The sequence below is a fragment of the Dunckerocampus dactyliophorus genome, chromosome 14 (genome assembly GCF_027744805.1).
Source record: "Dunckerocampus dactyliophorus isolate RoL2022-P2 chromosome 14, RoL_Ddac_1.1, whole genome shotgun sequence".
Taxonomy (NCBI): Eukaryota; Metazoa; Chordata; class Actinopteri; order Syngnathiformes; family Syngnathidae; genus Dunckerocampus; species Dunckerocampus dactyliophorus.
The window spans coordinates 28,202,811-28,218,133 of NC_072832.1; the positions used below are offsets into that span (position 1 = coordinate 28,202,811).

Sequence of the window (15,323 nt, forward strand, 5' to 3'; positions counted from 1 at the left end):
TGAGGTGTTTCGGGCATGCCCAGCCGGGAGAAGGCTCCGGGGAAGACCTAGGACACGCTGGCGGGATTATGTCTCACAGCTGGACTGGGAACGCCTTGGTGTCCTCCCGGTGGAGCTGGAGGAGGTGCTTGGGGACTGGAAAGTCTGGCTTCCCTCCTGAGATTGCTGCCCCCGCGACCCGGACCCGGATAAGCAGATGAAAATGGATGGACAATTAAACAGGGACATTTTAAACAGCATTTTAACAGCAAAAAGACATCATATACTGTAGAAGAAGAACAAGTTGAAATGTTAATACTAATGACACTAAGAATGATTTGCTTTGTCACATATAAGATGTAACTGTCATGCAGGCTGTTGTTTTTTTCTTCAAGAAAAGTGTGTGCAGCATTGGAACTGAGCACTGCTGTTTGGGTGTTAAGGTTGAAGAAGATCATCTGTCGGGATGCTCCATGACTTACAAGAAGTTGCTGGTACAACATCACCTTCAAGCGCTTGTTGCTGAAGCTGAGTCTGCATTCATTTAGCACCCCAGTGAGGCAGCGATAGCTACTTATTTTTCTGGTGCAGTTAGTAGCGTTTAGGTTAGCACCCGTGCACCCTATGATCCTGAGCTTGGACACGCATCCCTGCTGGCTATTCAGGAGACGTCAGCATGCGCTTCAAATCAGATGAGTTCCGCTTCCTTGCCTGCGTGGCTGTGAGTATGAACATGTTATTGGAGGCCTTTCTGATTAGCGAGCTAATTCCACCTCCCATATGGCATAAAAAATGGACGAACACGCACCCAACAGGTGTAAGAGCTGCTGCCAAAACCTTGTTCATGAAACCCCCCAATGACGGCAGCAGGTGACGCTGAAATCTCCAGGGTCTTTTTTTTACAAGCTGCAGCTTTTGCATTTTACCGGCTTTAAAATCACTGAAAGAAAATCTGACAAGTTATGAAGGCGTTCACGTGGCCAATTTGCGCTGGTTAATGAGTGTCGCGTCGCTGTGACGAGATTGCGTTTTCATTAGTATTTATTTACACAGCGGGGCGCACTTATAACCGCTTAAAGCTTTTTCTGCCGGGTCCTCTGAGTCACTGCCGCATGTTGGGAAGGTGACAGTGACACTAATTGTCATCTCTTTTGTTCCTTCCCGCAGTTTGAAGCCAGTGATCAATTTCATTTCAGCTAATTGAGGCCATAGAAGGATTCAGGATTTATTTTTTTGTTCATGCAGTTTCCATGTCATCATTAAAAGCAGCAGAAGACATCTCCTGCCTTCATTAAGATGCAAAAATACCACAAAGTATTCCCAAAAAGTAGATTTAAATTACAGATGCACAATGTCTTTTTGTCCAGACCGATACCGATAATGTTTGGTCAATATCAAAGGTCAAAGGTCAATATAATACAGGTAACTTTTTATCTACTTTTTACAAATGTACATGTAAGTGTAGTTTGTGCACACCTGGAGGTAAGACGGACCGGAAGAAATTCGGATTGTCCTAATGAAATATGATGGCATGACTACTACCACGTCACCACTACCAGGAGAACCAGAGTATAGAGGGGGAGGAGCCACCTGCTGTGGCCCAGCAAGGTGCACTGTATTCGGGCACATGCTCCCAGCAGCCGGTGTGAGGCCACGGAGGTCTCTGGCAAACCTTTTGCACTTTTGAAACGGCGCAGCGCTGGCGTTTCAGGTGGCTGATAAGTGTTTTTGTTTTGTGTGCTCAATGGGGTTTTTCCCCCCTCATAGCAGGCCATTTGCTACAACGTTATAGTTGAGTTCAGGGGAAGTTACGAGAGGCCGTTAACGTCACAAGCAGGAGAAGTAGGGAGCGCTTCATTTGCTCACGCACACAGTCCGGGTAATCTCGCCTAATTGAGGGGTTGACGATAGTCATAATTCCCTCATATAGACCCTATAATTATTGTGTAGCCCTAATAGAATGTCATTTCTAAAGCACAGATGGGATAAAAGGTGATGCTGCAGGGGCTTTGGAGTGTTTAATGGGCTCTTAGGTGTTGCTTTGTAAGTTTGTTTGTCAAGCAAGCACACTTCCGCATGTCATTTATTCCATTTCTGTTACAACGCTGAGCAAATGTGCAGTCCGCTGTGGAGGAAATACAAGCCGAGGGATGTTGCATGTTCATTTAGCCTCCTTAGAAAGCAGCAAGTACTCCAATGTACAGTCTTGACCGGGGGGTCTAGCTGCACTGGTACCTAGCTTAAAAAGACAACACTATTAATAACTGTTTTTGTCTGAAATAGCTCTTTTTTTAACAAGCAACTCCAAAGCCTGGTGGTGCCATCAAATAGATGAAAAGCGAACGACATTTGTTTTTTATGATACTTTTCATTCTGCAGTGCATCCCCGCACATTTGCAATTCAGCAGTCACGGCCCGGCTCATGTGCACATTTGTTGCCAAAAATGTATTATTTTTTAAATCTCTGAAAATAGGCAGTTTTTTCCCCCGCAGAAAACACATCTCATTCACCGTCAGTCTGTACTCGTGTGTGCATGGGTGGTCATACAGCTAAAATGTGCAGCGTACATGCTCCTCTGTCAGAAAGCCCACCATGTTCTGTGTGTTAGGAATGGAATATTTTACAAAGTATGGCAGAATGTGATGAGACACAAGGCAGTCGGAAGACCTTTCACTTGGAAAAATGCACCCTGTTGTTTTTATCTGTGCACACACACAGATAGTTTGTAGATATGCCGCCTTGTGAGTCTGCCTGACGATCGTTTAGCTGTCCACAACTAGACTGTCTGGAGTCTCGTGTCCAACAACTCCTAAAAGGAAGTTTACACCCATTGCACCACCAAGTCATGAAGGAACACAGTTCCTTTTCACAGACTAACTGGACTTTGCTAAATCATTGTTAGAAGCTCCTGTTTGAATTCAATTGTAAACTGTCCTTGAGACTCCTCAACGCATTTCACAGCTGCTCCAATGAAAGAATCGGGGTGGACAGTCGCCCTATAAAAGGTCCAGTCCCAACACATGTTTTTTCATCAAGCGTTGAAGTTTCGCGCTTTGTTCGACAGTCCATGAACACACCGTCGTTGTGTGCTTGTGGGATGCAACAGTTTATTTCGCTACGTTGGGGCTAGCTTCCTCAGTTTTCGCTATTTATTAGTGGTGGTCCCGGAAGGTAAACCCCAGCGAAAAGTGGGGATGTACAGTATTACAGTCGCCCCTCGTTTATAGCGGTTAACTGGTTCCAGACCTGACTGCAATAAATGAATTTGCATGATATAGGATTCATTGTTAATAAATTGAATATTTTTGCAGTTAGAACTTAGAAAACTAGTTTGACTTCCTAAACACAGTTTTTAACATTATTAGAGCCCTGTAGATATGAAATAACACCCCTATAGTCACCTTTACACTCCTATTATTTTTTGTTTACACCACATTGCAACTCTGATGCCGCAGGCCGCTACCTATGGGGAGTTAACAAGCTAACAAGCTAGTGAGCTAACAAGTTAGCCTTGAGTTTAATTCTTCTAAACTTAAAAAAAAAAAAAAACTTACCACTTCCACATGGAATGGGAGGAGAACTTATTTTCAGTCCATCCTGTCAGACTGCCATGGCTGATTTCACGACTTCATGCAGTGTTAAGGTAATGTCATGTAAACTAACATTTTGTGTCATTACTGCCACCTAGTGACCACAGTCCTACATATGACTTGTATTTCCATATGTTTGGACTAATAATAGACCGTAGTCTACCACCAAACAGTCATCATTTATAATATAGCAAGGGACGTCTGTATACACTTTTATATTTCTTGTACGTTTTTGGCTTTGTTGTTTTTGCTTAGCGCCAATTTACTTGTACAGATTGTCCTAAGTAAGTCAATATGTCCTATTTTGTGTTTGAAGGTATGACGTCCCTCAGTACGGCAGTCGCCGTAGGTTGATAGCTCCGATGTACGACGAATATGGAGAGGTGATCATGGAGGATGACGGTTATTACTACAGTCCGCATGGCCCAGAGGTACTGCCTTTCTTTAAATGTGTTTCATACTCTTAAAGCAAAACTACACTTTTTTGGAATGTAGCCCATCATCCACAATCCTGATGTGAGACATGCAGGCGTCTTTTCTGTGCCTTCTAAAGATATAAAAAAGGTAAAAAGAGACAGCTGAGAATGCACGTAATGGGACGCACCTATAAAAAAAAACCTCCAAAAAGCACCAACAAGGCTCCATTTCCATAATGTGATGCATATGAAGCACATTGTTATTATTATTGTTATTAACATTGTTACACCCAAGAACTACCTTACTGGTGTAGTGACACCTCACCACACCACAGCAGCTAGCTACTAGCCGGCTAGCGACTAGCTTCACCACACACTAGCCAAAGGTAATGCTACATATTGGAGCTGTGTTGGTGTTTTTGATGCTAGGTGTAGCGTTCCTTTCTATGTTGCTATGTGAAATCAATGCATCCAGGAAGGAAGTTCCCAGAATACTACAAATATGACATGTTATCATGAATGTAGCTGTTAGCATGCATAGAAAACCACTAAACCTTGTTGGAGCTTTTTGGAAGTGTTTTCATAGGCGCGTCCCATTACCTGCATTCATTAGCTGCCTCTTTTTACCTGTTTTTATATCTTTAGAAGGCACAGAAAAGAGAAAGATGTGTGGTCTCACACAAGGATTGTGGATGTTGCGCACAATTCCAAAATAAGAATTCCTTGAAAGATAATGAAAATGTCACGTATTGCCTTAATACAGTGTGACTAATTTATTATTGAGAGAGCAGATTCGACGCTGTGTGGCATTCTAATCTTCATGGTAATCCTCACAAAAAGGATGTTGAATATATAACTGTCTTAGGGGCGAGGCAGAGGCAGGGGCCGTGGCGGCATGAGGAGTCGGGGTCCACCAAAGAGGGTTGCATTTAGGGACCAAGAGGAAATGGAACCAGCTGAACCAGAAAGGGACTCTGAGCCTTCCAAGGCTGCCAAGAAGCTGAAATCTGTCATCAAACTCAGCAAACTCCTGGCGGCCAACAAGAGAGTAGAGCAGCCGTCTGATGCCGCTGGCCCGTCTCCCTGGAAGAAAGCCAAAATGTTCAAGATGTTCGGTGTCAGGAAAAAGGATAAGGACTATGCCAAGCTGATGTCTGCCCGCCGTATCGACAGCCAGGAGAGTCTGACTGATGGGCCGTCACCCGCGGGACCCATCGACAGCAAGTCGGCCTCCCGGAGCCAGCTGGGCAAAGTTTTGAAAAAAATCAAGCTCGGACGGAAGTTGCAAGCCCGGAGAAAGTCGCAGAGTAGCGTGAGTGCCACGGGCAGCGACAGGGATGAAGAGGCCTCGCAAGTCACCAGCGAGGATGAAAGGAAATCTAAAGTGTCCATTAGCGTGACGGAAAGTGAGCCAGAAGCAGGTGCAAGTGGGAGCGGTAAGGAGAAAGGCTCAGATGATGAGTCCTCAGAGAAAAGCAGTGTGGATAGAGACTATCTTATCGTGGATTTAGACCGGGATGATGCCAACGAAAGCACTGTCGACTCAGAAGAAGAGCCAGATGAATCCCCTGGGGAATCAGATGAGGAAAGCAAGTCAAAATCTGAAGAGGAAGAAAGTGAAAAGGGATCAGTCAGTGAGAAAGAATCTGTGACTGAAAAAGAATCAGAATCAGAAAACGAATCTGATTCAGAAAAGCCATCGGGGACAGAGAAAGAGTCGGAAATGGAGAAAGAATCTGAATCCGAGCAAGGGTCGGACACGGAGTCCGAGAAGGAGTCTGAATCTGTCAAAACGTCTGATACAGAATCAGGAACAGTCAAGGCAACAGAGAAGGACACAAGCACGGAAAAGGCTTCGGGAACAGAGGCAGAATCGGATGAAGAGTCTGAGGAAGAAGAGGCGTCAGGAAGTGCTAAAGAAAGTGGTTCTTCAGCCCGATCATCCATGCGATCATCAGCTACTGAGGCTAGCAAGGCGAGCGGAGGGAGTGGCAGCAGCAGCATCAACGGCAGTCGACATGATGGCAGGAGCAGAAGCATCAGCAGGAGTGAGAGCACCAGCGTAAGCCTGAGCGGTAGCACCGGACGATCAGCCTCTTTATCTGGCTCAAGTGTGAGGTCTTCGCAGAGAACGAGAAGTTCAAGAAGTGCATTAACATCCGAGAAGTCCAGCGAGGACCTCAGCGAGGCTGAATCAGGAACAGGAACGGTCAGTGAGGCAGAATCGGGGTCAGGAATGGTCAGCGAGGCTGAATCAGGGTCAGGAAGTGACGGCTCTTGGTCTCAAGGGTCCAGTCGCAGGAAAATGTCTTTTGGTTCAGACTCCATCAGAAGGTCATCCATGAGTAGCCAGATGACTGAAGAGAGTTCCTTGAGCAGCAAGGGAAAATCTGCAAACACCGTCTCCTCCAGCGGCAGCCTGCGTTCCCGGAAGTCCGTCCTGACTCATAGGTCTGAGGACACGATAACAGAGGAAAGTGAAGAAGAATCAGAGACTGCTGATGAAAGCAGAGAGTCAGCCAGTGACATCAGCGATGATGCCGCATCCAGAAGGTCCAGTGTGGCGTCTGGAGGCCCGGGCCCATCCACCCCTTACGTTGGTCTCCCGTACCCCTCGGAGATCAGAAGTATGACTGCAAGCTCTGAGGAGACTTACGGCGGACTGTCCCCAATTACCGAGGTGGATGAAGATGCCATCTCTTCTGAGAAATCTTCAGCCAGCATCTCCGGTTCGGAAGCCAGCGGGGAGTCCAAAGACACGGGAGAAACAGAGGCGACATCAGATTCCGAGGCGGAGGGAAACCTAACAGCCTTCTAGGAAACCTTGTGTCTGTGACGTAAGAGACAATCTCTGAACTCTGCATGAGCGTGAACATCCTGAGTGTCTCTGACGTCCACTGCAGCTCATTTCTCCTGAAAACTCAAACCACAACTCAGATCTCACTCATTTTCCTTTTCTTCTCTCAGTCTGCTTGGCAATCAAAGAACAATACCTGTCTTTCCGGAAGGAGGCACCAGCCGTCACGCCTTGATTCTGTTCTTACCAAACATTCACCGTGCAAATGAGGCCTTCAAGACTTCAAGCGCTTTCTGAGAGCGTCCAATCAGATCACAGCCCATAAGGCAGGGGTGTCCAAAGTGCGGCCCACACCTGTTTTTTGGGGGGGTTTTGTGGCCCGCGCTACATTCTTAAAATATAATGTAACTGGGAAACTAAAAAAAACTGCAAAAATGAAAAAAATCTGCAGTATTTTTGGTAAGTCAAAATATAAAGAAAAAAAGTTCTAACAAGAAAGTTGTAATTTTACGAGGATAACGTTGTCATATTATGAGGGAAAAGTAATATTTTAGTAGCATAAAGTTGAAATATTAAAGAAAAAAGACATTTTTGAAGTTGTAATCTTATGACAAATAAACAAAGCCAAATAAAGGTTTTGGAAAATTAGCTTGGGGAAAAAGTTGAACATTTATGGGAATAAAATCATTTCAAGAAGAGCATTTAGAAGAACGCAAAGTTGCAATTTTACAAGAATGAACATCGTAATATGAGGAAAAATAATGTTGCCTAAATTTGAAATACTGAAGAAAATATAATTTTTTTAAGTCCCAATATTATGAAAAACAAAACAAAGTTGTACATTTTGGACAATTATGTTGGAGAAAAGGTGATCACATTTCGGGAATAAAGTCATAATATTCAGAATTCTTTTTTTTTACCAAGATTATTTAAGAAGAAAGTTCAAATGTTTTAAAATTTTAAAACAGCAACAAAATTGATTTTAAAAAAAGAGTGAAGTTGATATTAAAAAATGATGAAGTTTTAATTTTTGGAAAATTAGCTTAGGTAAAAAGTGTTAACTAAATGTGTGGGAATAAAGTTCTCATTTTGACAAGAACATTTACAAGAAGAAAGTTGAAATAGTTGGGAAAAAAACACCTGCAGAAATGAAAAATAACAGTTCTGATTTTATGAGAATACATCAAAATAATACGAAAAAAGAAAACAAGGGAAAAAATGTGCAATTTTACAAGAATGAACTTATATATATGAGGAAAAACAATGTTGGTTTGGTAGCGTGAAATTGAAATATTGAAGACTAAATGGGTATTTTTTTTAAGTCATAATATGAGAAACACAACAAAACAAATTTGTCAATTTTGGAAAATTAGGTTGGGGAAAAAGTTGTAATATTATGAGAATAAAGTCATAACATTTCAAGAAGAAATGTTGCCAAGATTATTTAAGAAGAAAGTTTAAATATTTGGAAAATGTAAAACAACAGCAAAAATGTTAAAAAAAAAAAAAAAAAAAAAAAAGAGTGAAGTCGGTATTTAAAAACATTCTAGTTTTCATTTTTAGAAAATTAGTTTGGGGGGAAAAAGTTATAATTAAATGGGAATAAGGTAAGTTATTTTGGGACACAATGCAACAGCAACAGAAGCTGTAATTTTACGTAAAGAAATATTAAAAGAAAAAAGGCGCATTTTTACATGAATGAACATCGTAATATGAGGAAAAATAATGTCGTTTTTGTAGCATAAAATTAGAAATATTGAAGAAAATATGTTTTTTTTCCAAGTCATAATATTATGAGAAACAAAACAAAGTTGTACATTTTGGAAAATTAGGTTGGGGGAAAAGTTATAATATTATGGGAAGAAATTTTACTCAGCTTATTTAAGAAGAAAGTTGAAATATTTAGTACATTTAAAACAACCGCAAAAATGGGGGAAAAAGAGTGAAGTTGGTATTAATAGTAGGTTTTTTCACCGATATGACAAAGCCGACATGCAGTTTTTCTTGAAATATCAATAACCTGTTAGCATATCTACATGTGTTGCTCTAAAAATATCAGAGTGGCACAGTTGCATGATTTCATTTTTCACTTTGTGGCCCTCGATGGAGAACGTTTGGACACCCCCTGCCCTCAGGGTAACTCAGTATTGCTATGAAAATAATAATAACAGTAATAATAATAGAGTGGCTTTATATCATGCCTTTGTAGACACCCAAAGCGCTTTCAACCTCAACCCATTCTTCATTCAGTCCGTGGTCACACACGCGCACACACACACACACGCACGCACACACACACACACACACACTGGTGGTGGGAAGTAACATCTGGAGCAACAGCTGCTCTGGGGTCACCAGCATTAACCTGATGACCACGTTGACCCTTTTATGAGACGTTATTGTCTGAAAAAGACGTATGGGCTCACGTTTGTGGTGAAGAAATGAATACCAGCAAACCAACAGGTGGCGCCAAAGCACAGCTTTTCCTCCTGCCCCTCACACACTAGTGACCCGATGCTCATTGGAAGATGATGGTGATCATCAAGCAACAGTCCAGCATCTAAGACAGGGGTGCCCAAAGTGTGGGCCGGGAGTCGTTTACAGCCAGCGGCTGTTTTTTCATTGGCCCTCTGCACATTCTAAAAATAGAATTAAACAAGAAAAAAAAAAACACAACGGAAAAATGACAAAAAAAGAGCAGTAACTTTACAAGAATAAAGATGAATTATTAAGACAGTAAAGTCCTCATATGAGGAGAAGAACATAGCATACATCTGAAATATTCATGGAAAAAAGTCATTCTATGAGAAATAAACAAAACAAAAAATAAGGATCGGGAAAAAGAGTCCATGGTTCTCGGCCGGAAAAGGGTGGCGTGCCATGTCCGGGTCGGGGATGAGATCCTGCCCCAAGTGGAGGAGTTGAAGTACCTCAAGGTCTTGCTCACGAGTGAGGGAAGGATGGACAGGTGGGTTGGTGGGTTGGTGGGTTGGTGCGTCGGCCTGTTGTGGTGAAGCCCAAAGGCAAAGCTCTCAACTTGCAGGCCATCCACGTTCCTCCCCTCACCTGTGGTCATGAGCTGTGGGTAGTGACTGGCAGGACAAGATGGCGGGTACAAGCGGCCGAAATGCGTTTTCTCCACAGGGTGGCTGGGCTCTCCCTTCCAGATAAGGTGAGAAGCACTGTCACCATGCGGGCATGTGGTCAGGACGCCTCCCTGGGGAGGTGCATGACTGCAGACGCTGCACCGATCCACCTGTCCACCTCATGCTGCTTTTGTCTTGAAATATTTCCAAAATGGGTGCGTATGGATGGGTTGGTTTAGAAAACGTCAAAGCGTCCTGCATCCTTTCATTTTTCACTAAGCTGGCAAAGGTTTGGATGTAAGAAATACGATATCTTTATTGATTTCCATCTTCCACTTATGTCACTGATACGAAAGCAGGATTTGGGAAAAAATCTGTTTTTTTTGGGTAAACTATTTTTGGCCAAAGTGTGTTGCCAAAGCAGAGGTGGTGTTTTATGCGAGTCTGGCGTTTTAGCTGAGTTACGGCATCCAGACCTGCTTTCCCACTTTCTGTATTCTATTTTCCACTGCTTGGTTTGTCCTCCTGACATGTTCTCTTACGTCTTCAGCACAAACATGAAACTCATGCATGTTCTTCTCCTTAGCTGGTGAGAAAGAAGCGACTGAAGCTGGGGGGCGATGGCGAAAATGAGACCACCTCCACAGGAGAGGAAAGTGTGGCTGACGCCCAGAGGGGCCGACCCCCCGCCACCCACAGCAACATCAACGGGAACGTCTACCTCGCCCAGAACGGCACCGTCGTTCGAACCAGACGGACGCCCCACCTGAACAACGTGAAGTTTAAAAAGCTGGACAGGCTTGGAGTGACTCATGAAGAACCCTCGCCCGTCGCCAGCGTCGATGGCAACGAAAGCAACACAGAAAGCGGGACGGGTACTTGTGCTCCCCCTAATGTGGACATCAACCTTAACACCCGTTCCTCCAGCGGCTCCATGGGCTCCAGCCTGAACGGCCTTAAAGGTTCCGGGTCCAAAAGCAGTATCAGCAACACGTCTGTCGGACGAAGCGGCGGCGGGGAGGAGCGAGAGACTGCGGTGGACAACCACAAGGACAGCAGCGGTCCCGCCATGTCGGAGGAGGAGGAGCTATGGATGGGACCCTGGAACAATCTGCACATACCAATGACCAAACTCTGACTCATCTTTGCATCAATCAAAGTGTGCCTCAATTTCATTCTTTTTCATTGATTTCATCGATTTCATGGCAAACCGACCAGCGCCACACGGGAGCAACGTTCAACATTTGGACTTTTCATTCATCCTTTTTAATGCTGCTTTTTTAGGAGCGTCACAAGATCTCACGACATTAAAAGATTGATCATTAGGCCCGGGATGACAATACATTCATTCATTCATCACACAATAGATGGAAATGTGGATCATCAATATGTTGCCATGTGCATGCGTGTCTGCAGGAAGAGGGTTCACTCTGTGCATGGCGTTCAGCACCTTGGCGCGTTTGTTCCATAGAGCAATGGCATGAACAGAGTGAGCCATCTTGTTAGTCATACAGTGTCTTTGTCTCAGCGGGTGGAGGCGGGTCAGCTAGCATACACACAGAGTGCAAAAGAGTGTAACGTAGTAGAAATTATTGGAGTAGATTGGAATATGTGGTCATAGATTTGTTTAGATTTGTTTCATTGGACTTTTCTAAAAAGTAAAGTTAAAGGAAAAGTGCACTTATTTTGGAATGTTGCCCATCATCCACAATCCTGATGTGAGACATGAACACACGTCTTTCTCTTTTCTGTGCCTTCTAAAGATATAAAAACAGGTAAAAAGAGGCAGCTAATGAATGCAGGTAATGGGACGCACCTATGAAAACACCTCCAAAAAGCTCCAACAAGGTTTAGTGGTTTTCTATCCATGCTAACAGCTACATTCATGATAACATGTCATACTTGTAGTATTTTGGGAACTTCCTTCCTGGCTGCATTGATTTCACATAGCAACATAGAAAGGAACGCTACACCTAGCATCAAAAACACCAACACAGCTCCAATATGTAGCATTACCTTTGGCTAATGTGTGGTGAAGCTAGTCACTAGCCGGCTAGTAGCTAGCCGCTGTGGTGTGGTGAGGTGTCACTACGCCAGTAAGGTAGTTCTTGGGTGTAACAATGTTAATAACAATAATAATAACAATGTGCTTCATATGCATCACATTATGGAAATGGAGCCTTGTTGGTGCTTTTTGGAGGGTTTTTCAGGTGTGTCCCATTACATGCATTCTTAGCTGCCTCTTTTTACCTGTTTTTATATCTTTAGAAGGCACAGAAAAGAGAAAGACATGTGTTCATGTCTCACATAGGGATGGTGGATGATGGAAAAGTGCACTTTTCCTTTAAATCTGGTCCGGTTCTCGTAGACCCAAACTCCCTTCTTGAGAAAGACGTTTAAGACGAATGAACAGAGAATGAAATTATAAAAATAGCGCCTATTTTGCTTTCATTATTTTTCATTGATGGAGATTTCCAAAAGGATATAAATATACTGAAATATCTGACATTATTTTTGTTTGTTTTCTACCTTAACGTGATTGTTGTCCCGATGAAGACGGTGTTGAAAATGCAGGCTGTTTTACCATCCATTCATGTGTTCATCATCATGTTTCCATAACTCCCCTTATGTGTCAGGGTTTCCAAAAACGTCCCACAATGTTTTTATTGGTTTGCTGAGAAATCATTGAATGTGATTTGATCTCTGTGTTGTTTTTCATGATGTTTACGTAACGATGACACGTGATGTTTGGGAAGCCCCGCCTCACGTGACGTGGGGAAGGACAGGCGTCCTTGTGGTGACTTTTCCACGTCTTTCACGTCCTCCGTTAGTATGAACGCCTCATGGAAGCCAGCCCTCAGTGTGGACGTTTGTGTAAGACAGCGCGTGTGTGTGCGTGTGGAATGTTTTTAAATTGCACAACAGAGTGAAAGTGGAATAAAAAGTTGCACACGACCCTAACTTGGCAGCATTGTGATGACAACTCCACAACTGAGCTCTAACAGAGCCGGCTGTGCCTTTTACACAGAACCTGGGAAAGCACAGCAGAATATACTTTCACACAGATTGCCATGTTTCCTGTGTCTGTTACAGCTTACATGCAACCTTAGAAGTTAGAGTACTGCCAAGTCGGTGCCATTTGGACAGAACAGTGACGGAGAAAAAAAAGAAGGTTAAAAAAGCCAGGTTTCTGTGTGAAAGGGATTGAATGGCTGTAACTTGGTGGGATTGGAATGAAAATTGTGTGCACAGTTTGAGATGCCCTTTTCACACAGAGATCCTGCAGAATTGAGCTGTAATGCTCCGTCTTTTATACGCAACCTAGTCAAATATGGCCACAGCTGTGCGCTTTCACACAGCGCTGTTGCACACCACCTTTGCACACAGGCGGTGCCACGGTTCTGATTCTACCTGATGGTGGAAAATTGCAAGGTGCATTTCTCCCCATCATTCCTTGCCAGTGCCATTGATACTAAACACCACCCCAGGAAAAAGGAGGAAAAGCCTGTTGTGTGAAAGGGGCCAAGCAGCCATTGCTTGGCAGCATCTTAGCACTCTTTCACACAAATTGAGCTGCAACAGTAGATCCGACATTTATCACTTGTGCCTTTTACACAGAACCCATGGAAAGATAGTGACACTATCTTTGTGTGTGCTTTCACACGGTTTCCCGCCTCTGTTAAGGCTTTGTCACTACTTCAGGAGGTGGGAAGTTACCAGGAAGATTTCTTTCCCGATATGCGTGTCGGTGCCATTTCTACAGAACACTGACAAAGGAGGTGAAACGCCAGCTTTGTGTGAAAGGGGCTACATTTGGGATCGTACCAGCAGCAAGTGTGACACCTTTTCAACTTCAACCATCAACACGCAAACCAAAGAAAGAAACATTGCATGAATCCTCGTGGTTTATTTGGTGACGTGAGAGTGACACACCCGACACGTGGAGGACGGCGTTTCGCTTCATTTGGCAGTCGATCAAACCCAAAGCTGCGTCAATCAAGTCGGCAGAGACGTTTGAAGGCTGAAGTTGACAGAAAGCAGCAGGAGGCGAGCTTGAAAAGCGGAGCGGGAAATGGGTCAGGAGGAAGCTTGCCCCCAGAATGAAGAATGGGCCAGTCGTTGGTGACACCTTCCCTCAATGAATTCTGCATCCAAGCCAGTCAAGAAGAAATCAGGCTTCTCTGGTGTCTACAAAAACATCACGTGATCCACTTTGCATCCTCGCTCGCTGCAACGTCCTTCCTGTGTGAGGTCGCCAACCACCCCTAGAAAAACGCAATGGTCCCGTATGTAGAAATGAAAGTACGCGGCCAGTATTGAGTTGACTTCCGTAGTCTGACGACAGCGTGTCACAAGCCAAGCTAATCGATGCCTGATCGCTCGCTTAGTCATTGCCGTTTGCCTTTTCTGGCATCTTTGTTTGCACGCTTTGCCTCCTTGCGACTCACATTGACAACAGTGAGCTAGCTAGCTAGCTAGCAAGAGCTATCTGGCTCGCTTCCGGTCTGCTCAGGCGTGTCTTATTCATGTGTCTTATGTGTCACATTTTGTCTTGAACACAAACGAGCGATGGGGTTATTTCAGAGGTCCTTTTTGTCCTGCGGGGAAGCTACACGTTCACGGGGTAAATGCTAACTTACTTTTTTGGAAGTGTCTTTGACAATGTTGCTCCCTTGTTGTCATGATGATCACGTCTTTTCCTCAAAACACTACTTGTGTTTAGAGATCAACACAGGTTGCCCTGCCCTTATTTCTTCATTTATATGAGTCATTAGCATGTCAGCTTCTCAAAGAACACATCATGTAGTCGCTTCAACACAAAATAGTGTCAAAAGGTCTTCGCCCCCCTCCTGAGTTCTTATTTCTTTGCATGTTTGTCACAAATGTTAATTATTAGTCAATGACAACACAACTCAACACTTTATGCACTTTTTCATGAAAGTTTTTATTATTAAGGCAGAAAAAAAATCCAAAGCAACATGGCCCTGTGTGGAAAAGTGATTGCCCCCCCATTCAAACATAAGCGAGAAAGCAAGGCCCCTAATGACACCCACAGTTGGTGCAGGTCCTCCTTGCCCATAGGGGGCAGCATGCTGGTTTTGGAGTGCATTTAACACACATTTAGCACACATCCATCCCAGTGTTGAAGTGCGTAGAGTAGCTCTGATGCTAGCAGGGAACATGGAGCAGACTTCCCCTCAGCTTTGAACCTCTGCAGCGTCTGCAGCCCCGCTCTGTTATTAGCAGCACAGCCACTTCAGAGGACGCTCCTTTCAGGCAGACACACACCAAGCATCCTTGCTTTCATGCACGCCTGCTTCTTTTCATTAACGAGCGCCCGGCTTCTTTTCTTTCAAGGTAAACACACTGGAGGCTAATCCTAATTTGGCAGTTCGGTGGCCGCTAAAACCAGGAGAGCACGAGATGCTGGGATGCAGGACGCTGACGTGTACG

At 44.0% G+C, this 15,323-nt stretch overlaps 1 protein-coding gene across 14 annotated transcripts in view; it reads left to right on the plus strand.

The window, feature by feature from the left end:
- The window catches only part of LOC129193597 (protocadherin-15-like), a 346,331-nt gene extending 333,501 nt beyond the window's left edge, over positions 1-12,830 (plus strand). For 8 of the 14 annotated variants that reach the window (XM_054797865.1, XM_054797864.1, XM_054797866.1 and 5 more), the window contains 2 exons: positions 3,887-4,001; positions 4,852-10,444. In XM_054797865.1, coding sequence (XP_054653840.1) covers positions 3,887-4,001; positions 4,852-6,804 — 2,068 coding nt within the window. In that variant the 3' untranslated portion in view covers positions 6,805-10,444. The other 6 variants (XM_054797854.1, XM_054797861.1, XM_054797862.1 and 3 more) reach the window with 3 other exon arrangements.
- The last annotated feature ends 2,493 nt before the right edge of the window (positions 12,831-15,323 follow it).